This window comes from Cuculus canorus, chromosome 4, assembly GCF_017976375.1.
Source record: "Cuculus canorus isolate bCucCan1 chromosome 4, bCucCan1.pri, whole genome shotgun sequence".
NCBI classification, from domain to species: Eukaryota; Metazoa; Chordata; class Aves; order Cuculiformes; family Cuculidae; genus Cuculus; species Cuculus canorus.
In genome coordinates this window covers 13241923-13266880 of record NC_071404.1, presented here as the reverse complement: position 1 = coordinate 13266880, position 24958 = coordinate 13241923, and the positions used below count along the sequence as shown (strand labels likewise).

The 24958-nt window shown below is 38.4% G+C and overlaps 1 protein-coding gene across 4 annotated transcripts in view; it reads left to right on the top strand.

Moving 5' to 3' along the window:
* The window catches only part of SORCS2 (sortilin related VPS10 domain containing receptor 2), a 558809-nt gene that overhangs the window by 162562 nt on the left and 371289 nt on the right, over window positions 1–24958 (top strand). For all 4 annotated transcript variants that reach the window (XM_054065304.1, XM_054065302.1, XM_054065303.1 and 1 more), the window contains exon 2: window positions 21060–21127. In XM_054065304.1, the coding sequence (XP_053921279.1) occupies window positions 21060–21127 (68 nt within the window). The remainder of the gene's footprint in view (window positions 1–21059; window positions 21128–24958) is intronic.

Here is a 24958-nt window from a genome sequence, read left to right as displayed (position 1 = left end):
TATAGATTCAGTCTTTTCTTTGCAGTCTGTTAAATTTTTCATTTAAGTTAATGTGTTCACAACCTTAGAGTCCAGTGAGTGCTTAGGACAGACCCAGCTCCCTCACGTTGCTGTAGCAGCCGTGCTGCCCCACCTCACTGGGGCAGGACATGCGCGAGACATGCACTGCAGCTATAGCCTAGCTAAAAGTAGTCTCCCCAAGTCTGCAGCTTTGCTTGTGAATACACAGGTATGAGGAGGTGATTTGCGTAATAAGAAATTCTCATGGTAGACTGGGAACTGAGGCTATCTGGGAAGAGACAGACAGGAGAAAGACAGAGATGAGAAAGACATAGTAGTTTTAATCATATTTTTGCCAATCCATGGAGTTCTTGCATCCTTTAATTTTGCTAACTGCTGTGTATTTCCTTAAGGTATCAGTTAAGGACAGAATTTCATCCCACTAAATGCTTTACATGTGTATGAGAGAAAGCATTTGTCTTGAAGACCTTAAAGTTGTAGCAAGCTGAGGACTGTGTGAGGAAAACAAAGAATTATTATATCTTTACTCTAAATTAAGGTGAAGGAGACTTCTTTAAAAGGCTGAAACTTTACCATCAGAGTTACTCAATCAGTTTTCTGTGTTCAAGATGTGAGCTTCCAGACCAGTTCCTCTCTTCTCCCTATTCCTTTTGACTTGGCTTCTTACCCCTCCCCCTGCAAAGCTTGCTGCATCCTCTCTTCTTTTCACTTGTGCAGCTGAACTGAACTCATCCTTGCTGCCGGGGATTGAAGCTTTACGCATTAGTGTTTTATTTGCTGGTGAAACTGGTTCATTTTGTCAGCTATGGAAGATTTTCAGCTAGATCATCTTTGGTACAAGGAAGAAAATAAAAATGGTGGTTGGGAAATGCAATAGATAAGAGACTTAAGTGGTCAGAATTTAAATCTTAAATTGCCAATTGCGTGGCTGGCTAGAAAAAGGAAATGTGCAAAGAAAAAGGAGGCAGTAAACATGATGATTAAATGGATCTTACTCAGAGTGATGTATAGCATTCCTGAATGAAAGTCTTCTATTTAACAGAGAAATCATTAAATGTTAAACTCACACTATTATTTGCGTTTCATTGGGCAGACTTGCATGTGTAGAAATATCCATTTTAATTAGTGTTGAAAAGAAGTCTTGCGTACAGAGTACTGCCTGGTAGGTATTTTTATACTCTCTCTTAGTGAACTCATTTTATATGATGATGATTTCCTCTAATTTTTAATTAACATGTCTAAGTTAGAGTTGAGAAAATGATCAGTGTTTCATTAACTGCCTCACATTTGGAGATCTATGCAAACCTAATTGATATGTTTGCTACAGGGTACTTTGTCAAAATGAGCTGTCCTGCCACTGTGTTTTTCCCCTTGCTGTTCAGTTATATGAATTTTAGTGAAAGACATACTGCATCAGCATGTAGTTTTAGCTCTAAAATGACAGTCTACGACGTGGTGTTACATTTCAATGCAATGTTTCGTCTAGAATATTTCAAAACATTGTATAGACTGTGTATTGGAAGATCATATGCGTATCACTGGTATATAGTGCTCCCTCTTTTGCGAAGTGTATGCGACAGTGTTTAAGAAAAGAAGTGAATATTTCTTGCCCCTTCTCTGAGGAGAATTATTGGCACAAGTCTAAGCATCACGATTAAAAATATACTTGCTAGTCTATAACAAATACGCCTAAATTCATAATATTTGGAATCACAAATTATTAAATCCTATTGCTGATGTTTATTGATCTATTTAACCATCTGTACAAATGAATTCTAGTACCTCACTGGAAAAAGTGGTTGAGGTGAGTGAAGGCAGAATGGTCTAGGGGTAAAGGTGATGTACTTATAAGACCTCAGCTCTGGTCCTAGCTCTGCCACTAGCCTGCTTAATGACTGGGACTAAACACTGGATACAACTATTCATGTACTAGAGAAAGTCAGTTTTGGGGAGGAACAGACTGTTATTAGTCATGCTCATTAGTAAGTGAGTGTTTACGTACTAAATGCTTTTCAAGGGGTCTAGGTTAAGATATAGTTATTGTAGCTATAGGGTTAATATTGCCTTACTGTGATAATGAGAGAGGATATGAAAAGAGCAAAGGTAAAAAAGAGCTGAAACCTGGCAGTGTGCTCAGTACTCTGCCCACAAATTACTCTGTGAAACTGAATTAGAGATTGTAAAGTCTGAGTAGAAATGCTATTTCTAAACATTATCTCAGGAAAAACATAACTTTTTAGATATCTGCTTATCATAGTGAGAAGAGCTAACTGCAATAGAGTTGATATGTTATAAATTACTCAAATATGTTTTTATGAAGCTGTTATTAAAAGGAAAATAAAAACTTTGTTTTCTTTATAAAGTGATGAAAGTGGTTTCCTCTAAAGTTTTGGACTTAGGAATTTGATTAAGAAATCTTTTGTCTTAAAATATGATATTCACATGAGATACTACAGCATGTAAGATTAATTGAAAAGCAGTTCATGTGACAAAATTGCAGAGTAATTGAGATTGGAAGGGACATCTGGAGGTCACCAGGTCCAGCTTCCTGCTTAAAGTAGGGTTTATATCGAAAGCAACATTAAGTTGTTAAGGGCCTGGTCCAGAAGCATTTTGAGATTTCCAAGGTTAGAGGTTCTTCATCCTCCCTGGGTGACCTGTCCTAGTACTCACTTACTCTAACGGTTTATATCTCACTATAATTTACCCTCTGGCTTGTGGCTTTTCTTCTCTTGTTCTCAGAGTCTGGGAAGAGTCCTTCTTTCTTCAGTTTAGGTAGTGAAAGATGCTGCCTTAGTCTTTTCTTCTTCACTAGAGAAAGAGAGCTCCATGACTCTTTCTTATCTGTCATGTGCTTCAGCTCTCTATCCATGATCCCCTCGGGACTCGCTCCTGCTTGACAGTCATTGTTGCAGTAGGATCCTAAAAATTAACACGATAGTCTATATTTTGTATGTAGTTGTTGACAAGGAGTTGCTGAATGATAAATATCAATGCTAGGGTCCCCACAACTACCCAGATATAAGGGGACTTATATGCCAAACTTGCCACAGAGAAGCTTGATGCAACCTGGAAGGATGAGTTACACAAATATTTGCCTTTGCCTTTGCCTCTTGTTTTACAGTTCTGAGAAAAAAGGGATAGGAGAGAAACCCAGTTTGAAAGATGAGTGGAGAGTAGAGAGTACTTGGATATAATGGTGGTATTAAGTGCAAATTCTAAAGCTGCATTTTCCTAGAGAGGTAATGAAGAAGCGAGTTATGGAGAGATGAGTGTGAGTGCCTTTTGATTGGAGCAAGCACATTGCAAGCCCTTGAGCTAACTGAAACACTGGGGCCACTTCAGTGCTAAGCATGATGTAGTGCAGTGAACAGTTTCCTTTTTTAACCATTTCCAGTTCTGCAATTAGGAATGTAACCCATTGCATTATGAGAATAAAATTTTTTTTTCTTGATAGGCTTTTCAGTGTTGGGTAAATATGACAGTTGGAACACATGGTGTTTCCTTAAAAGCTGTGAATTCAAATGATGGCTTGGCATTAAAAAAAAAATAATAAAAAAAAATCTTGGATGTTTACAATCCGTGGCAGATCTGTCAGCTTACAGAAGTCAGAGCATGTTTTCCACCAGCTACAATAGTCCGTTTGGGGCAAGTGCCAGAAAAAAGAAATCTCCCTTGGAGAAGGAGTCGGGACTTAATACACAATTTTGTAGAAACTCATTGCCTTCGTTTCTAGGATTTAGTTCTGAATCCAGTGCTAGTCAGTGTTTCTGTATTTTCAATCACTGAAATAGACACTGACGTGAATTTTGCTGTTAAGTTTGTAGATGGCACAAAAATTGCTAAAATAATGAAGGTTGTTGCAAGGATAATCCAAAATGGCTGATTAGATGACCAAGTTCCAGAACACAAATCAGTTTAATACAGCCAGATGAAAAGCTATACATCTGGAAATAAAAAAATGGATATGACTCTCAGGGTGGAAGGCTGCTTTGGGAAGTAGCAACTCAGACATCAGTGTAAGGTAACTGGGGGTGGATGTGTGTGTGCAGAACTTGCTGAACGTGTACTTCAGTTGAATTGGTATAGCAAAGAGGACTCATCAGGTTCATATTTGAGGCTGAAATTCCTATCTGTATTTGTGAAGTGAATTTAGATTATTCTCTTTTTCATATCCTTTTTTTTTTTTCCTTACTGTCTCTGTCTGCAGAGTTTTTATTGACAAACTTGCTCTTTCTTATGCAGAAAATCCATTGGATTCTACTGGCAATTAACCCAGAGAAGCAGAGACTAGTTACAATAATTATTGCTGGAGGTGTAGGTGGAGGTCTACGAAGCCTAAGGCTAAACAAGAGGAGACAGATTAGAAACAGCTCTTTAGAGTCTGAGAGATGAATGTCTGGGTTTGGAAAGTTCTTGGGTTCTTGGGGAGAACTTGGTGGCATGGATGAAAAAATGCTGATTATTTTTATATGTATCTGCATTCATTTAATCCCCCATCTGCATGCCCTGTTTTTTTTTAGGAGTGTTTGCCAAGTGATCTTTCCCTTTTAGGGAAAGAAGAACAAAATGTTTAACATAGCTCTCCAGCAGCAGCACTCTGCCGGCTTATCTCAGAATCACTAATCATGGAAACCTGAGATGAGGCTCCTGTAAGGTGCTTGTGGGCAGCCCATAAAGGGTATATAAAGCACAAGTCAGCAAATTAACTTGCCTTTGCCTCTGGTAGCAGCTGTTGTTAAGATCTAGTGTCCTCAGTTCTATAGGACGTATGCTGAAGATAAGGGGTGAGGAGTGGAAAGAGGATCCACAAAAAACGATCTTGATGCTGCAAAATAAGTTTATGAGGTCAGTTGTTGGGAGGCCAGTCATTAATCTTACCGAAGAGAAAAGGTCAAGAGATAATGTGATTGCTGTGTGTTAAGTACTTATATATGGAGAATATATTTGTCAGCAGGGGCCTTTTAATCTCCTGTGTGAGGACATGACAAGATCCCATAGCTAAAGATTGAGGGTAGAAAAATTTAGTCTAGAAATAAGTCATCATTACCTGGCTGTCTGCATAAATAAATACTGGGGCTCTTTACTAAAGGAAGATGTAGGAGCTGTAAGTTTTTTGAAATGTGAGTAGCTGTATTTTGAGCAATTTGCGTTAAGCATGTTTCTGAATTAAATATATTTCGGTGTGGAAGGGAAGGAGAAGTTGGACAGGAAGGACTTTGGAATTTGCATCTGAGATGCCTTCAATTTATTCCTTTCATTCAAGGACCATCTGAGTGTTGTCACTTGAGTGTTCACAATGGCTGCAAATCTCAAGCAAGATGATAATTATCTGACACCTCACAGCATTGATCTGCAGGAAGTCAGGAGAGATCCCTTTTCCTCCTCAACATGTTCTTGGCTTTCGTTGCAGTCCCACCTGCCCAAGTACAACCTCTGACAAGTTCTTTGAAAGAGCTGACCGAGGCCACAGCCTGGGATGAGACAGTGCCTTAGATAATGGACGCAAATAAACCAGATCCTTGTCATGCCTCCTCTTTATAAAAAGAGTGGTTTTTGGAAATAAGATTGTGTTTTGTGCTTTATGACGGTCATTTCCACTGCCTAGACTTGTTGCTGCATCATTGCTCCATCAAGAAACTACCTTCTTCTCACCACTGTGTCACAGCCAGACACTCTTGCTGTGGAAATTTTGTCTCTGTACACTCTTCCTAATATAAGACCAAATTATCAAATTAATAATTTAGAATCTATCAGAATATCATGCCTGCTTCTGATGCATAAACCTTCAGGAAAATCATAGGATATTACACAAAATACAAGTAATATTAGGGTAAACTAGACAACAAGTACATCTTAGGAGCTAGAACCTATGCTTTAGTGAATCTAAAAGCTAGACTACAAAATTACCTTCCAGTAAAAAGGAACCACTGTCAGGAAGCAAGATGTTTTATTTTTGTAAAAAAACATGTATTTTTGTCTCTCTCTCTCTCTTTTTTTTAAATATATTTTTCTTCGATTTCTTTTTCTTTCAGGGAAGAATTGTCTTGTCTACCACCCTAGTAAACATTGACCTTATAGCCTTTACCTACTTGGATTCATTATGAATTTAGGCAGAAAACATTTAGCTTTTGTGATCATTATCTGCCATTGCCTGCTATGAGGACAATTATACTTCACTGTATTGAACATTTCTGGAATTAAGGTTGTAGCTTCAATTTTGTTAAGAAATATCTATTTCTGTGGATTTTCAGTTCATGTCTAAGCATTCTTGATAGGAAATACTTGGCTACAGGCAGTTATTTAATTTTTTATTTCTGTCCTTTACCTTTAGTGTCAAAAATAAAATTTTAAACAGCATCATCTTCTGAAACTGTAAAATAAACAGACTGTCTTGGAGGCTTACTGATTGCTCCACAATTTTCACTTTTGTCCATCCCCCTGCCCCTCTTCTAGCTGCAGTGGGGTGGACCTTTTTCTCTAGTCAGTGTGAAATAACCATGACAATCGCTGCAAAGCTGAGTGGTAATTAATATTTAAAGACAGAGTCAGAGGAATCTATAATGCATTGATTTGTGGAATATGGATTATGTACATTGCTTTTTTTTTTTTTTAAAGAGAAGAAAGACTTAGCAGGTAGTCTTGATTTTAGACACAAATTCAATTTATAGACTTCAGACTAAGATTCTTATTAGTCGTAATGCTGCTCCTGGGTATGGTGAGTTATGTATTCAGTTTCCAGATCTCTGTCCTTGTTCATATTAGCTGGTTATGCAGAGCCACAGACCCTTAGTATTCTTTGCTTGGAGAAAATAAAAAAAAATAAAAAAAAATAAAAAATAGGACAACTGTAGATACCAGGATACTAAAACCAAAACAAAGGTTTGCTTGAGCTCTGATCGGAGACACTGCACATTTCCCTAAGAGATTTCTCTTAAGGCACTGAGAAGCAGATATTTCTTAGGGACTAACGGTTCTCTAAATAGCTTAACCTGCTGAGAAAATGGACGCTGTTTGATTTGGATAGGAACCAAAGAACTGAACTGACGTGTTTGAGCATCTGTTTTCCCCTTTCTGGTTGACGCATCGCTCTGGTAGCATGCTTACTGTCTTTTTATTTTATTCACCGAGAATTCACGTTATTTCCAGGTATCTGATGATTCCTGTTTTTTTTTCACTGTAGTCCTCTGTCTTTTACATCCATGCTTAGGACCTCTTCTTTCTTTTCTTCAGAAATGTTTTGATCCATCCTGTTGAGCCATAGTTAATTAGTGCAGTTGATTAAGAGCAGTATGTGTTAGGTCTCCTCCCTGAGAAATGCACTTCAGGCTGCTTGTGTCGTGACTTGGGGAAGGGAAAGGGAAGCTACAAAAAAGAATCACTTCAGCTAAATTGCTGTCTATTTGTTGTCAAAGAGGTTAAAGGTTGCTTTCACCTTCTCTGAACCAGGGAACATGGAGAGAACTTGATTTCTTTTCCTGCTGATAGGGAATCAATGCCCTTGAAATTACACAGGCTTCTGTGGGTTTCTGAATATTGGTAGGAAATTTCTGGACTGAGTTAACAGTTCCCAGCACTGAACTTTGACATTAATAATTTCTTTCTTCGTATAGCAATAGGAATGATGCTGTATCAGTTAACTGTAATGTGTTATGCTTGCTCATTTTAGTCTCTGAAAGAAAGCCTGAGCCATTTTGATGTGCATTTTTCCTATATTGTGCACAAGACTTTTTGCTGGGATGACAGTCAGATGTTTGACTGTTGAAAGTCCAGTTATAGCTGAAACAAACTTTTGTCTCCTTATTTTTGACACTACTTTTCCTGAAGAAATGTCACTGTTCTTTCATTGGGAGAAAGAGAGTTCATTGAGGAATTGGCACGGAAGATAGATTTTTTTCTTTTCCTAAACCTTGATCAGCTTTTGACATGCTTCTATCGTCAGGAGGTGGCTGAGTAGTCTTGAATGGATATTTTATTCATTATGTTGTGTCTACAAAATAAACTTCAACAAGCTGTTTCTTGGTCTGGATTAAAAACATCTTTTTCCTTCTACTTGCTGTTGAAAAATACAGGTGTATCCCAGTAACGGGATTGGGAGAGGTTGGAATATTCTTTCCGTGGTGACAAAAAGATTTTTTTTTCTAAAGTGGGGAAATTAAAGGAATTGAATGTTGTTGTAGATGTATGAATGATATATTTTTCCTGTGGCCTTTAATCTTGTAAAATTATTGCAAAATACAGTATTTTCTTGAAAAAAAATTATGTGGATGATAAAGAATTGACATAATAGGTCTGAGATTGTAATTTGTAAATTGTCTGATGGTAATCTGCCTCTTCTCAAGTCTGCTCCTTCTCACATTCTCTTCTGCGTTGTGAGTGAACTTCTACACTGAGAAATGTCTGTTTAGAGAGATCTTCAGAAGTTTAAGTTCCCACTATAGCATAAAAACGCTTGCATAATTAAATATAACCATACCTGTTCTCTTTAAGTAGTCCCATGTCCCTTATAACTTGACGTTTAAAGTCATATATTTGTACAACAAGCATTTTGTGGATAATACAGTGTGGTTGTTTCCCTATGCACAGAGTGTATGAGACTTCTGCAGATACTGGCTCCTTATCTTCATGAAATAAATTTCAAGATCTGATATATTTTTAATATGTTTAGAATGGGCTTAATCCAAATTTCCATTGGTCTAAATGGACTTTGGATCAGAGTCAACATAAATACATGAGTATGCAAGGGTGAGGAGGGAGCAGCAAAACCATCCATTTGCTAACAACATCAAGCTGAAAAGTTGCCATTGAGTTTGGGCCGTATCCTCTGCATTCTGGTTATCTGCCTCTGTCATGGCATCAGTTAAACCCCCAACGCCAAACTTAAAAACAATTTGCAAGAACTAAAATGTTCATTTTTTTTCCTTTGTTTAGGGATAAAGCAATTTCCATAAGAAAAAGACTATTGACTTGTAAACAGAGAAGGCTATGCTGTAAGTCTCAGAAATAGAATATAAATAAAAGCATTTACAATACAAACACAGAACAAACTCCTAAAAGACTAGAAAATAAATAGCAGTTCCAGAGAGATGCTCAATATAATGAAAGACAATTATAAATGTTACCTACAGTGTGAAGAAATTTTAACTGTTTAGTAGTATTGAGTTCTGTAATAAAGTACCTTGATGTGGAACACTCATAATCATACATGCCATTTTGAAGAAATGCAATGTGGTTTTTTTAGTAGTTACAAAAACTGATCTGCTGCACCTTCTGAGATGATATATAGTTGTGTAAGTTTCTACTAACTCTTTCCTCAGATTTCTATTTATTCCTTGGCAGAAAGGCAGGTACTACAAAAAATGAATTTTTCCTGTATAGAAAAGCTTGTCTTTTTGGCAGTTTATATTACATGTCAGATAGGACTTCTGAGGTATAGAAGGACACAGGTCTCCTTCAGACCTCCTACCTCTGCAAAGTGCTGGTGTATTGCTGTGAGTCTTAGGGTACGTGGTCTTGAACAAATGCAAGACTTGGACCTGAGAGCACCGTGTGTTGGAAAAGAAGATCTTTAAGATTAATGACACATGGAATTTATGTTGCCTGTTGAACTTGTTTCTTGATTTGTCCTCTTTTTATATGTTGTTTTCTGCTCTACCTAGACGACTTCTGCAACTCATTTAAGCATGCATTTGTCTAGTCTTTCTGAGAAAACCAAGGTGAAAGTGCAGGTTCTCAGTGTGATAAATCAATAAAAAAGACTTTGAAAGGACTGTTCAGATCTGGATAGGCAAAAGTGATCTTCAGAGGTATTTGTCTCTGTTTCTAGAGGCTGGGGTGTCCTTAGGTTAGGTGGGATGGATCAAAGTGATACATCCCTGCCTCCATTCCCAACTGTAAAATAGACAGTACTGCTGTCTTGCTTTAAGGGGATATGAGAACCCTGAAATGACTACCTTTCTGCAGAAAACAGCCATGAGAATCACAGAATCACAGAATCACAGAATCACAGAATCACAAGGTTGGAAAGGACCCATTGGATCATCGAGTCCAACCGTTCCTAACACTCCCTAAACCATGTCCCTAAGTACTTCATCCACCCGTTCCTTAAACACCTCCAGGGAAGGCGACTCGACCACCTCCCTGGGCAGCCTGTTCCAGTACCCAATGACTCTTACTGTGAAGAATTTTTTTCTGATATCCAACCTGAACCTCCCCTGACGGAGCTTCAGGCCATTCCCTCTAGTCCTGTCCCCTGTCACTTGGGAGAAGAGGCCAGCTCCCTCCTCTCCACAACCTCCTTTCAGGTAGTTGTAGAGAGTAATAAGGTCTCCCCTCAGCCTCCTCTTCTCAAGGCTAAACAACCCCAGCTCTCTCAGCCGCTCCTCATAAGACTTGTTCTCCAGCCCCCTCACCAGCTTTGTTGCTCTTCTCTGGACACGCTCCAGAGCCTCAACATCCTTCTTGTGGTGAGGGGCCCAGAACTGAACACAGTATTCGAGGTGCGGTCTCACCAGTGCCGAGTACAGAGGGAGAATAACCTCCCTGGACCTGCTGGTGACCCCATTTCTGATACAAGCCAAGATGCCATTGGCCTTCTTGGCCACCTGGGCACACTGCTGGCTCATGTTCAGTCGGCTGTCAACCAGCACCCCCAGGTCCTTCTCTTCCGTGCAGCTCTCCAGCCATTCTTCCCCCAGTCTGTAGCGCTGCATAGGGTTGTTGTGCCCCAAGTGCAGGACCCGGCATTTGGTCTTGTTAAACCTCATCCCATTGGTCTCGGCCCAGCAGTCCAGCCTGTTCAGATCCCTTTGCAGAGCCTCCCTACCCTCCAGCAGGTCGACACTTCCTCCCAGCTTAGTGTCATCTGCAAACTTGCTGAGGGTGCACTCAATGCCTTCATCCAGGTCATTGATAAAGACATTGAACAGGGCTGGACCCAGTACTGAGCCCTGAGGAACTCCACTTGTGACTGGCCTCCAGCTGGAGTTAACTCCATTGACCACCACTCTCTGGGCCCGGCCATCCAACCAGTTTTCAACCCAGGAGAGTGTGCGCCTGTCCAGGCCAGAGGCTGACAGTTTCTGCAGCAGAATGCTGTGAGAAACTGTGTCAAAGGCTTTACTGAAGTCCAAGAAGACTACATCCACAGCCTTTCCCCCATCCAGTAGTTGAGTGATTTTGTCATAGAAGGTGATCAGGTTAGTTTGGCAAGATCTGCCTTTTGTAAACCCATGTTGACTGGGCCTGATCACCCGGTTCTCTTGCGTGTGCTTCATGATAGCACTCAAGATTACCTGTTCCATGACTTTCCCTGGCACTGAGGTGAGACTGACAGGCCTGTAGTTCCCCGGATCCTCTCTGCAACCCTTCTTGTATATGGGCACAACATCAGCCAGCCTCCAGTCTAGTGGAACTTCCCCAGTCAGCCAGGACCTCTGGAAGATGATGGATAGGGGTTTGGAAAGGACATCCGCCAGTTCCTTCAATACTCTTGGGTGGATAAAGATGGAGAAGGTGTAAGTGTTAGAAAAAAAATGTTCAGAACTGTTCTAGATGTGAATTAAAATATTTTCCTTACAAATCTTGGGCTACTTAACATCACACTATACTTGTATCTATGAAGACAGAAAAGAGTAGTTCTTGTAACATGAAGAAAGAAGTTCTTAACGTATTTCTAAAACAGTCTGGTATCACAGAGGAGAGACCAAGCATGAAAAGCATCAGTCTCTGAGGGGGAGAATTTCACATTAAGAGTTTGTTACTGAAACTGCTTTGCAGACCCAGCTACAGCCTGCTAAATGCTGACATACAAAAACTCTCTCCAAAGAGCTTGTTAAATGCCTCAAGTCTTTGCTGGACTGAAACAAAGAAATATAGACTTAATTTATCAGGTCTTGCAATCTTTTCCTGCTTGTAGCTACTTGATCTGAAGGTCACTTAAAATGTATTAGAGGTTTAAGATTGGAATGCAAGGCTAGTTTGAAACCTGGCTCTAAAATGACCGATTGTGTTAATATTCTTCATACTAGTTAAACTAAAGTGTAGTGTCCATGCGACAGATGACATGAGGGATCCAAAATAAGATGGCATTGCCCAGTGAAATAGCTGTTTCTTTTCACAGATAATTCCACATAGCTTAATGGCCCCATGTTTTTTAAAGCAATGTGCACCTAGGGCAGAGATTAGGTAAGGAAATACAAAAAGCTGGCAAAACGTCAGTGCTCACAGATTGGAAACCTCCTGGTTTGGCTTTGGACTGAATGTGGAAAACTCTCCAGCACTCCCCTGCCTCTTCCAATGTTTCTCTGACATATTTGGCCCCTCACCAATTTTCCAAACTGCTCCCAAGCCCTTTCTAATAGTCTCCTAACCCTGTTGGATGTTCCCTCAGCTACTTTACGCCCTTTCCATTGGCAGGATATGAAGTTCTGCTGCTTCAAGCATAATGCTGAAGATAAATGTGCTTTCATTCTTCCTCTTTAAAAGGGTCGTTCCCAGTATTTTACAGTAGCTGAGTTCTGTTAGTGTCATCTAAGGTGTTCCAAATGTATTCTGAATGTGACCACAGGGAGCTGACGGCTTGGCAGTTGAGTGGGGATGGTCCCTTTTCATGCCATCCTGAGGGCAAGGTGTTGATATTTCTGCCGAAATTAATCATCTTAACAAGATAAGTAGGAATCAAACAGTTAAAACGAAAGGCAGATATAAAGAGACAAACTTCCACCCAGTAAAAGGTCAATGAGGGAATGGAACTGGGCCCAGTCTGTCCCTGTGCGAACCTGCAGAACAAACAGTCCTTGGTCAGAGAGGCACCTGAGCCCACTCCACTGTGAGGATGATCATGCTGATGGGCTGAAGGACTTATTTTTTTGGACAGCACTTGAAGTAACAGCTCCAGGTCTATTTTGTGTTATTTCTGTTTTACTAGGCAACCTCTTGATTTGTTTTTTTTTTTTTTTTTTTTCCTTTCACTGGGTTTTTGTGTCCTTGTCTAGGTGTGATTTTGCTTTTGGAAGAAGGGGTGCTGAAGTTCCACTGAGCGTTTTCATGCCCTTCGATGTAACATGCATGCTCCAAATCACAAAAGGCATGAAACAAGTTTTGCATCTGTCTCTGCAATGTGTCTGATCTTCTGACTGAAATAGTAATCGGCATTGCTCTGTCAGTATAATACAACTGCCTTGACCTTTAGCATGTTCGTTCTAGCAGTACGCCTTTCAGGTAGGAGTGTGCTGTTATCCTCTTCTGAAGATCATGTGGCCATGTTTAGCTTTCTCATTAATAAAGAACAAATTCAGGTACCTGCAATATTCAGGACATATCCAAGTCCAGTCCTGGGTAATGATAAGAAGGATATTAAACATTGTGACTCTTTGGCTAATCTTGATGCAGCATCAAGGTCCTTGCTCCCATATACGGTTTTACAAAGCCTCTTTATGATAGACAGTAGGTCTTCATGGCATGTAAGCCATGTTCAGAGATAATTAAATGTAATTTTGAGTTCAGTGTAGGTTGATAGAACTTATGATCAATATGATGTTATCTGATACAGTGATATTTAATCCTGTGGTTCTGGTAAAGACAACAGCTGTGAGGGAGAGTGACCAGTATGAACACATCTGCCAACAACCCTGCGTCAAACGAAGAGTTTTCCCAGCTTGTGGTATCCTCCACAGATGTTTCCATATGTCTTGCATAATAATGTCTTTTATTGAAATAGAGAGCGTAATTATTTTTATATGGTAATGTTAAAAAAAGAAAAGCTATGGCTTTGGAAAAGGATTTGGTGATGCAGATCGGAAGCTCGATTTCAGATATTATATTTTGTTATTGGGCAGGAATACTGCATGACAGACCAGGAATATTTCACAAACAGCACTTAAAATTTGATATTTCTTTTCTAGTAGTGCATAGCTATATAACATTGATGACTGAGGTGAATTGTCTATCCATAATACTGGATTCCTGAGATGTTTGGAAGACAGTAAATATGTTTTACATATGTCTTCTTTGGATGTCAGCTCTGCTTCCTCTTCAATTTTCATGGGAATGGAAAAGAAACATTAGACAATCGGTTTGCTTCTGCAGGAAGCATTGCTAATTCAATTAAGAATACATTATTACAGGCAATAAGTAAAACTAGTCTACATTTAAAAAAAAATTTACAATTAGGAATGAAGCCAGACTACAAAAAAAGTATTCTTGCTTCATCCTGTAGAAATTTATTCTTTTGGCATGTTTGCAGATGCGGTTTTAAGAGCTTATTGAATACTATGTTAAATATTTAAACCTAAAAAACACTGCTTTTGTACAAAAAGACAATGTCAGAGAACTGGAGATTTTTGTGTCAGAGGTGATATTGTTTTGGACTGTTTGCCAAAGAACAGAAAGCTTAATTGAAGAATTAGCTAATATGTTAGACAGTGTTTCCCAAGCTCAAATTTAACCTAGAATGTTGGGCTCTCCAATTCTGTGGCCTTCAAATTGAGTTCCTGTTTGCTTGAGCAAGCTCTACATCTGCAGCGTGCCCAGAAATCTCAGAGCTATGTCTAATGATTATAGAAATGAGCAGCAGTGTGAATATGTTAGAGTAGCAGAAACCAGATTGGTTGATCAGTTCTACATGTGTTTAGATTTTTTTTTGAAGACAAAACATTACAAGTTACAAACACGATAGTCTCTATAATTGTTTAGGTGGGTCAGGCAGTAACATCTAGAAGCTGATCCAAGCAGCCAACTGCTAAAAGCTGAAGTGACAGCTCAGCTGCCTGAGTTACAAATTGCTGAAGGCTAGAAAATGTATTTGGGAAGCATCTTTGTTGATATGCTTCCCTCATTCCAATAATTTTATATTTTTTATTTGCCACTGTTGAAGACCGGTTACTGATCTGGATGGACTTGTGGTATGAACCAGTATGGCTATTTCAGCCATATGGCTCTCTAGCTCTGTTAAATATGATTGCGATCAGTCAATGGATTTAGCACTTTTTTTTTTCCCTGAACTTGGACTGTAGACTCCTGAAGGCAGAAAGTTGCCTATTTGTTCTGTGTTTTTGCAGTGCCAACAGCAAGTAATCCTATTCTGTGCTAGATAGCGGATTAAATATATTGGTTATTTTAAAGTTAACTCTACTGTATAAATGTTTGCAGGATCAATGGCTGAAGTGCTATATTTAACATGATTTTGAATCTGGAAGCAATCACAACCACTTCTTTCAAGACTATGCACTTATTCAGCTCTTTTAGATTGAAATAACTGGTAGGGAAACAGAAATGGAACCATTATTGTCTTGCTTTGAATTATGAATAAATTCACTGTACAGAATTACTACTAAGGCTTAAGACAAGTGCACTGGTCCAGTCAGTGACTTCTACATGGTAAGTTCTCTCTTTTCATGATACAATTTAGTTGGAAGAAATATAAATCTAATTCTTTAAGTCTTTCATGTTAAGTCATGGGTTTCTTTTATGAACTTTATTACCAGAGAGGAGTAGAAGCTTATGCAGTGAATTCTTAATAGCTTTAGTAATGGTCTAAATGTCTCCTTTTTCACCTTTCGTGATAACAATACAATAGAGTAAAACTAGGTGCTCTTTTTTCCTTTTCAGTTCTCCTAGTGTCATCAAGTTATTATAAAGTTGTTAATAGCATTACAGCAATTGGTCCATATAATAGACTGGTGGTAATATGCTTCCATATTAATAATCTCTTGGTTTTTTTTCCTTTTCTTGTAAGAGTCTTTGTTTTAAATAATAAATGTAAAAACTAATGTCGACCTTAGCATTGTGATTGAAGAGGCTGCTGCTGCAAATGTGGAAGTGGCTTGATGGGTTGGAGCAGTAGGTGGTTGCCTATAACTTGTTAGGGAGTTTTTTGATTATTAATATTCAAGAAAGTTTGGGAAGTACAGACACTGGTGGTGACAAATTAATAGGCTGTGCCCAGAACATCTGGATCTCCCTGAAATTGTTGCAGTTTACAGTGAAACAGTTAACAGTTTAATAGGTGAAAAGGTGAGTTAGGCTGCGTTCTTGAACAAAACAGCAGCTTATGTCCCAGTCACACAGAGTATTAAGTGCCTGTTCAAGTGACTCTCATAAACACTTCTCTTGATTTCAGTGGGTTCATTCACATGCCTTAAATTAAGCGGATGCTAAAAAGTTTGCAGGAATGTCTGAGCAGTTTGTTTTCCTGGTAGCTCTGGCTGCCCAGAAGTATTTAGAGCATGCTCTCACCTTCTAATAAACTTGGGAAAACAGAAAAATTTACAATCATACTTGCAGTTAGATGTTTGAAAGTATGAGTCTTTTGCTTTTAAACTTCTGAATAGATGCCAAAAAAAATAATTACTTCAAATCACAAATAGCAGGGGTCAAATGCAGCTTAATCCATAAGAATCTCAATGTAGACAGAAAAAAGAAAGATCTCTGTTAAGAGTCATCCATGAAAGAAAACATCCCAGAGGGAGCATGGAGGAAAAAAGAAATATTTTTTTAATAAGTCAATGTTTGTCAAAACCAGAATGTTCTTAGCCAATCCTTCACAGAAAAGGAAAAAAAGCCCAGAAATAAAATATAAGCACCAGGGAAGTGATTGATCTAGAATTTGTTCCTTTTTTTCTTTCTTGCCCCTCTTAGGTGACATGGTGATAAATAGAGGAGATTAAAATGGGCTTCTTAAAAGCCAAAATTTAATTAGGAAATAATTAAAAGCACATTGTATCTCTTAAAGTGAAGGGTTGGTCTTTTTGGTCCAGCCTTGCTACAAAGCATTTCTAGAAGAGAGGAAAACTGTAGATCCTTCTAACTTTAGTTAATAATGGAATTCATGGATATTATCATCTGTGGAGTTTCAATTTGTTTTCCCTGTCCTTAATTCACTGAAAACTGAAGACACATCTTGATCCAGAAAGTATTTTCGAGTCAGAAACTGATACGCTCCTTTTCTGTGGAAAACAGTCTAGAGTTGTAACTACTATAACAACGAGAATCCACCCAGGTAGGAACTAAGTTATGAAAGCAAGAGAATGCATGAGAGAATCAAAACGCTCTCCGTGCACTGTCCCACCCCCACCAAAAAATCGTGGAGTGAGAATGAAAAAGTAGAAGTAGAGTAACTTCTCAACTTCAAGGTCTCCTACCCTGGACAAATTGACCAGAATTATGGTTATTATTTCCACTGAAAATTTACTTCCAATGCACATTGCATGTGACTTTTGGAATCCTAAGGGATTTATCTTCCATACCTAGGCTCATATGGGGAAATACTGGCTAACTCTGGCTTTATCAAGGAAAGAAGCAAGTAACAGCATTACTTTTGTGACAAAAGCGGAAAGTTTTCATTTTTCTTGTTTTCCTTTTTAAAATGTTAAATTTGTTCTGTGTGATGTGGTTGGCATATGACTCTCATGTAGTATCAAAACAAAATAATTTCTTAGAAAGAAAAGGGTAGAAATATTGTCTCCTGAAACTACAGTGATCAGCCATCCTGCTGCAGAGGGGCACAACTCACTGGGAGCAGAGCAAGCAGTAGAAAAATGATCAGGAATCTGTAAGGCACAGTAAGGACTGCTTCTAAGAGAAGTCTGTGATGCTCAAATACTAAGCAAGGGATCTGTAGCAGACATCTATATCTTAATTTTGGACCATACAAATACATATGCATTTTACTTGTATTTACTTAAAACTCCTAAACAACCAAAATTCTGTGAAGAAGTAAAGCCTAGGGACTCATTGTTTCAGGACAATGAAAGCAGGTGTGTGTGTGTGTGTGTATATATTTTCTGAGGTATATCTGTCCAGAAGCATCATTAAGTATTTGTAGATCCCTAGCACACAGCAGTGAATTACTGTTGCCACCTCCATCAACGTACTCTGGGGGCTAACTCAAAGAGTGGTGGGTGAATTTAAGGTAAAATGGTTTAAAAGGGCTTCACAAGCTTCCTTATAATAATACAGAAGACTGGATGGATTAGGAGATCTCTAGGTAACCATATAAATCCATGTTTAAATAAAGAATCTGGTAAATCCAGTTCTCCTTCATTGCATACATTTATTTTAGCTACAAAATAATAATACGAACCCCCTAAATTTATTTTAGCTGTGCATGACTGATGGTTGTATGAGCTGGTTAATCATATGATTGATCATTGCTGCATTACTGTTATGCTTCAAGCCTCTCCTCATCTACAGGCCACCCAAGTGCTTTCGCTAGGACAGCCACGTATATGGACTGCTGGCTTCCATCTAACCTGTAAAATGCTTGTAATTATGAAGTCCCATTGAAATGAAATCAGTGAAACAGGGCACTGCTCTTACAAATGATGTGAAGAATCCAGAGATCCTGATGGTCTTTGTTTTTAATGTGAAATTATTCTTCCTGTTCTTTGGATCTGTTTATTAATTGAGAAAAAAAACACTGCTGTGGTTAGCAGGATCATTATTTAGCCTGAAAAGATGCCCACAGTCCAGAAAACAGTGCTGTAAAATCTGTTAAATAGCTGACCTAGATTTTTCAAATATTGATATGAAATCCACTAGTGTAGTTGAAATAGTGGTCAGCCCCCTGGCAGACTCACAATTGCTTAGGTTGTGACAGGAATCTGCTAACAGTGTTTAAGAATTCAGACATAGCTCATTATGGCTTTGCTTTTCATACTAAGTCGTTGTCCATATTCATGAAATGCAGCATAAAGTATTTGTAATTTTTAAATGAATTTACCAGTCATATTGGAAAGCACTGATATCTCTTCCTCAGAGCTATGACTCGGATTAAGACATCCCTTCTGGATCATAAATGCAACATGAACTTCTTATGGCTGCTCCCCAATATGGTTTGCAACCCACTGAAAGCCGTTCATTTGAAGTGTGTGGAACAGCAGTTTCTGATTTGGTGTGCACAATCCCTAGACGAACTACAGCTAGCAAGCAGCGCAGGAAGCCCCCACCCTGCTCCTGGAAGTCTGACACTTAGGGCGTCTTAAGTGCTGAGTTACACAAATGGCTTATGTGAATGTCGCTTTGTTAATGCATTCATAGGAGTTAAAGTAGGTGGATTTAGGATCTTCTCTGCGCGATAGTAAATAGTTTAATTTAGGAATGAAACACTGGGCTTAACCTGTGGCAGGTTGGCTCCAGTGTACATTACTGAAAATTACTTGAAATTTAAAAGTTGTGGTTGTAAGACCTACAGGGATGAAAAAAGTTGGCTTACTAAGTTCAAGATTCAGTGTCTGGTTCTGTATGATGAAAGGAAACAGAGCGTTATTGCTGAGATCTTTCAATATTTTCTTTTTTATCTTCATGCACCAAATATGCATTCTTTTAACTTACAGAAACCCCTCTCAGGTGAATTTTTGTGGCCTGTCTCAATTTCAGTTGTTCAGAAAGCAAACTCTGAAACTTTTTCCTTAATAATTGGAGCCGATATGTGCTCCCAGTAGTGAAGTTTCTTCCTTTTTCTCCTTAATTGCAAGCCCCAGCAGAAACCTGTAGCTAAGACACTGACACTAGAATAAATAGCTGACCTGATGGAATGTTCTTGAGCTATAGCCAGGAATCTTATCGATAGATACTCTCTCCCTTGGGAAATTGTTCCTGCTCTTGTAAGTCTTGTAAGTCTACTTAAAAGTAAAGTGGTTTTTTTTTTGTTCTTTCTTGCTTTATTTTAAACCAAGCCTTTGTTTTTATAAATCACTAAATTCCAACAAAGTAGTCTGGTAGATTTTGACTCTTTTGAGAATAGGAGAGAATAATACTATTTGTGAATTATAGATTGGTTCTACTTTTACTTATATCAATATACATCCAGGAATACGCGTTGTGAATTTATTAGATGTAGATAACCCTGAGTGAGACTGGTATTGTATAATAGCTCAGTTCTGCAAAACATGGTGTTATTTCCAAAATACCATGTACCAAACACCCATGGTCTGGAATTCTGTTCTCTCACAAGCTCTTGTGTACTGAGACTGCAGCATAAGTGTGTCATCAGTGTATAAATTATCTGAATTATCAAAGTGAATACCTGCAATTGCTGTTGCTGGAGATTTCATCTGATGTCAGGAGCAGAGGAAGTGCCAGCTAAGTAACAGCATGCTCCAAACTGTTGGAGATTGATGTTGACCCCATATTAAAAAAGCCAACAGCTGTGCAAGGAACCAGAGGTTCTACTCATTTTACCTCTGTGGGGTTGCTGTGGGAACATAGGTATACAAACCAGTAATATGGACTGGCAGCAAGCGAAGGAAATATCTTTTAAATAATCTAAATATAAAGCATAGCATTCAGCTTGATGCATCAGTCGTGGGCTTGTCCTTTATCTTGTTCAACCAGTGAGTTTGTTGGATGTTGAGCAAATGGAGAGTGTTTCTTGCAGACTCTTCTCGTAAGTTGAAGTCATTTTGTGGGTGAAATTTGTGTATTTTGTTGGTTGCTGGTGGCATAGATGAGTAATTTATAGAGCACAGAGCTGATTCTTGAGAGGAAAAAAAGAGCGATAACTTCTAGGAATGAAAAATGACAGACACGAAAGTTGCATTTTTGATCTTGTAGGGAAGATCAGAGCTCATTTTCTGCCTAAATTTGTTATCTGGATAATCAAAGCTAATTAGTCACCATTGTTTAACACTTTGGATTGAAGAAAAAAAAAAAATATGTCTGTACATGTCCAAACCAGTTTTCTCCTAAATTTAAACTAGCAACCAGATTGGTTCCTTCTGCTGTGAAAGTCATACAAATTGCTTGGGGGCTGTCATGTGGTCATGGTATCTATGTGACTATTCCAACTCCACTGCTCGTCGTTCAGAGTCACCAGATTTGCAGAAAACTTCAAGTGCTGAAATTGCTATTCTCAGAAAGAAAGGAAAAAAAAAAAAAGCTAAAAGCAAAATGGATAAGAGGTAAAAATAGTGAGATACAGTTCAGTTTTTCAGGAGTCTCAGTTTTGCATTCTCCAGAATAATGCTGCCTGTGATCTGCTTCTGTTTCTTGTATAAGTGTACATATATGAATATGTTTATTCTGATTTTCTTTTTTAGGTGATCCTGATCCTTACCAAGTATTATCATACTGACATGGGGAAAGTGCTGGAGAGCTCTTTGTGGAGGTAAGCTCTCTGCTTTCCCTATAACCTTCCCTTGCCCACATTCTCAGAATAGATAAGTCTGTTTTCTCTTTCCAAACTTCTGCTCAGTTGAGTTGGTAGCTGATTGATGTAACATAGTAACATTATCCAGATTGTCATCAGCTCTTACTCCTTCTCTTCCTTAAATGTACTACCTACAGGTTAATAAGGAAGAGTTAGGTACGAGTTTTAACAGTGGAGATGAATAATGATAGAGAGTGTAAGGTACCTTCCTGATGCTACTTTGCAAGATGCTATTCTCTTCCTTTTCTTAGAAATTTTACATCAAAATTATTTTAAGAAATTGAAATACTTATTGTGTTGGGATGTGTCTTCTTTCTGCTCTTGAGTACTATATTGAGGTTAGTTAATAATCCTGAATTGGAAGCAGTTATGACTGGATGAAATATAATACCACTGCATGTTATATTGTATTTTATGACAACTGGGAATATCTAGTAATCCAAATAAACTTCTAAATTCATTCTCATTTCCTTAACGATGATGAATTAAGATATACATATGCTTATTGCCTGCTTATGCACAAATTGCACACTCAAGTGTATATCACCCCAAAACCAGAATGAGGGCATGCCTGTTTTAGTAGTCATACCAGTTATCATCTCACGTGTTAATTTTGTTTTGCTAAGTGGGCTTTTTGTTCTCTAATTTTCTGGGTGTTTGTGTAAATCTTCCACCACAAATTTTTGCAAGACTCACTATGTACACTTCAAAAGCAAAAGTATTTCACCATTCTCAATAAATATTATACTGCTTTAATATTTGCTATGCCAGTTTTGCTGGATTATCTGTAGCAGTAGAAAAATTCTTCAAATATTCTAGCGGGATACCCAAATAGTTGTTATAAATGACAGGACAATGATTTGAGGAGTCTTTTGTGAAATTCTGTAAATAGTCCAGAAGTCTAGAAACAAATGGGTTATCTAACACCTTGTGGCTTAGGGACTTGTAAACTTCATACTGTCCCAAGAGCTTGTTGCAACTTAACCTTCACCTGTGTGTCTAAGGAGCTTTACAGAGACAATTCAAGAGAAGGAGTGGGCAAGGGAATAGGGAGTGGGAAAAGTCTGTGACCAGGACATGCTTGCACACCAGCCTTGTTACTTGTTTTGTTGGAGGGTGCATTCTTTTAACCTGATGAGGTTTCTCATAGTGACTGTCTATCTTTGCGATACCTTCTTGTCATACTAGTGGCTGAGTAGTTTGGTCTGGCCAGGGACAGTGGTCTGTGCAGCAAAAGGTATTTTCAAGTGAAAAAAAATTTAGTCATAAATGGGGTGCTCAGGAAAGAGAGATTGCTTATATTGGCTCAGGTTTGTCCCTTTTAGGGCTATGATGGTTCATTTGTAATTATTTTAATTTAGAAGATGAGAAATTAATTACGCATTTGTTTCTGTTTTAATTTTGTCCAACATCTTGTGCAAAGACAACAAACAAATGGCAATTTGGATACTCTCATAGTTGCACAAACACACATTGCTCTCCTGTTTTATGCCAACATGTGCAATATGTTTCAGGTTTTGCTAACAACACTTCAGTGTAATCTATCATAGTCTTTTAAATGTATTCAGTCAGACTCTTCCAAACAAACTCTCTGCTCTTTCAAAATAAACATAAAACAGGCTTCAGATAAAGTTGCTTTCTTTTGAGAACATAAACACTTTAAGCAAGGTCGTTTAGACCTTGCTGGCAGCTGGTGTAAAGGAGAACTGGTGTGAACTGCATTCAAATAAAATTGATGCTCGTGTGCATCATAGGGAAATTGGGCCCTTTTATTTAGTAGTAATAGATGTACTGGATGCTTTGGTTGTTTATAAAACTACAGTGGAAAAACTGAAAGGAAGCAAGTGCTTAAGATTAGTTCTTGGGCCAGGGGTGGTAGCTGATCCATCTCTAGAAACGTTTTGCTCCAGGCTTACTTGCTTCCCCCACTTCTGCCCACTATGGCATAAAAGCGGTACATGTAGATATCAGAGTTGGGGAGTTACATAGTGCTTAGACATGGAAATGTACAGATGACACCAGCTGGGGCAAAAATATCAAATAGTGCCTCTCTCTGTTGAGATGTTGCTCTTTATTCGTACTAAATAAAATAAAAATAAATACCGTCCCTGAAGTCAGGGAAAAATGGTTGGGTGTAAATTGGTGAAGCTCCCAGTTTGCTGGTGGAGCCAGGACGCTGTACTTACATTGGCAGCCTGCCCAGAATGTACAAAGTGTATATTTTCAAACTTTTGTGTTTGATTCTCTTTTGCATTTCTCTCATTTACATCAGAACAAATATACAGTTAAACAGGTGTGAAAAATGCAGGGTTTTTTGGTCAGTGGACAAAAGCCATTAATCTTTCTGAAGCTTCTGTGCCCCAGTGGGAATGGATCCTGTCGGGTCATTTCCTGAATCAGTCCAATGTTTTTCTTCTTCATATCTCTCCTGGTTAGGTCATACCAGACAGTTGATATTCTCTGAGTCTCAAAGTGAAAATAAACTTCTTTTACAATCTGATCAGTCCACACCAGGTTAATTTTTTAATGTTGTTAATATTCCGCTTTTATCTTGCCAATCAGTAAATATTATTGTAGCTTGGCAATTATCAGTTCTTTTGTTTCTTGAAATGAAATCTTTCTTTTCTTCCTTTAAAGTGCATTTCCTCTTCATCTCTCATTCTTTTTTTCACATCACTCAAACTAATTGGGATTTTTTTTCACCTTGCTTAGTAGAAGAAGGAATAAAAGGGAAGGGTGACTCGGAGTTCCAGTGATGCTTGTTTATTCTTAATGACCTCGGAGCTGCAGTCAGACTTGTAAGAGTAATGCAATGGTGAGGAAAACCACCAGTTGGGGGTACATTCCCTGGCGGGAGAGGGCTTTGTGTGAAGAAGACAGGTTATTTTGGAAGTGGATCTAGGTGACAAATTTCTCTGCCTTTGCAGAGTGTTGTTAACTTGTGTAGGTAATTTATGCCTGCCCACACAAGTCAGGTTACAGGATTGGGAGGCCTACATTTTAATAACCTGGGATTTTTTTGTTGTTGAATAAACAGGGAAAGAACTTTTTACTAGTAGCAGCAATGTCTGGTTTCAGTGAAGAGGTGGAGGCATAAATCTTGGTGAGGGCATCTAGTTAGGAAACACCAGGGTGTGCTCTTCTAGTCAGCTATTTCTGATACTTTGCTAATTTGCTTATTAATTCATTGTTAAGATTGGGGTACATGGTATAGTTATTTGACTCAAAATAAAGTAGGGAAATAAACAAATAGCCTCTTGAATGTAAACTAAAATAATATATTGAGAAGGAACAGAAGATTGTTTCCAGGTTTATTTTTACAGTTTCTAAACTGGAGTCTGTTTTGGGAATACAGTATGTTTATTGTGTTACACCTCATTAGCATAATGGAGAAACTGATTCTGTGACTAAAACTTAAAATTCAAGTACTAAAATTATCTTCACAAATTGTGCATATATTGAAGACAGTTTGCATACTGGCACTCTTCCTTCCAGAATCCACACACATCTTTATTCATCATGTTTACTGTATGAAGGACCTAAATCAAACAGACCATTTAGGATAATAGATATTTCAGTATGTATTTTGTGGACAAGTTTGTGCCTAAATTTATAGGTGCCCACATGTTACAGCCTCAGGTGCCTTCTTGCATACATTGCATGGGTGCACCTTTAGATCTTGCAGTCAAGTATTTTAATATCTAAGTAGCCACTAAGAAATTAATGCTAAAATTTATCTACACACCTGAGTAAATTAACCCAAATAATGTCTCTTGGAAATTATAATAA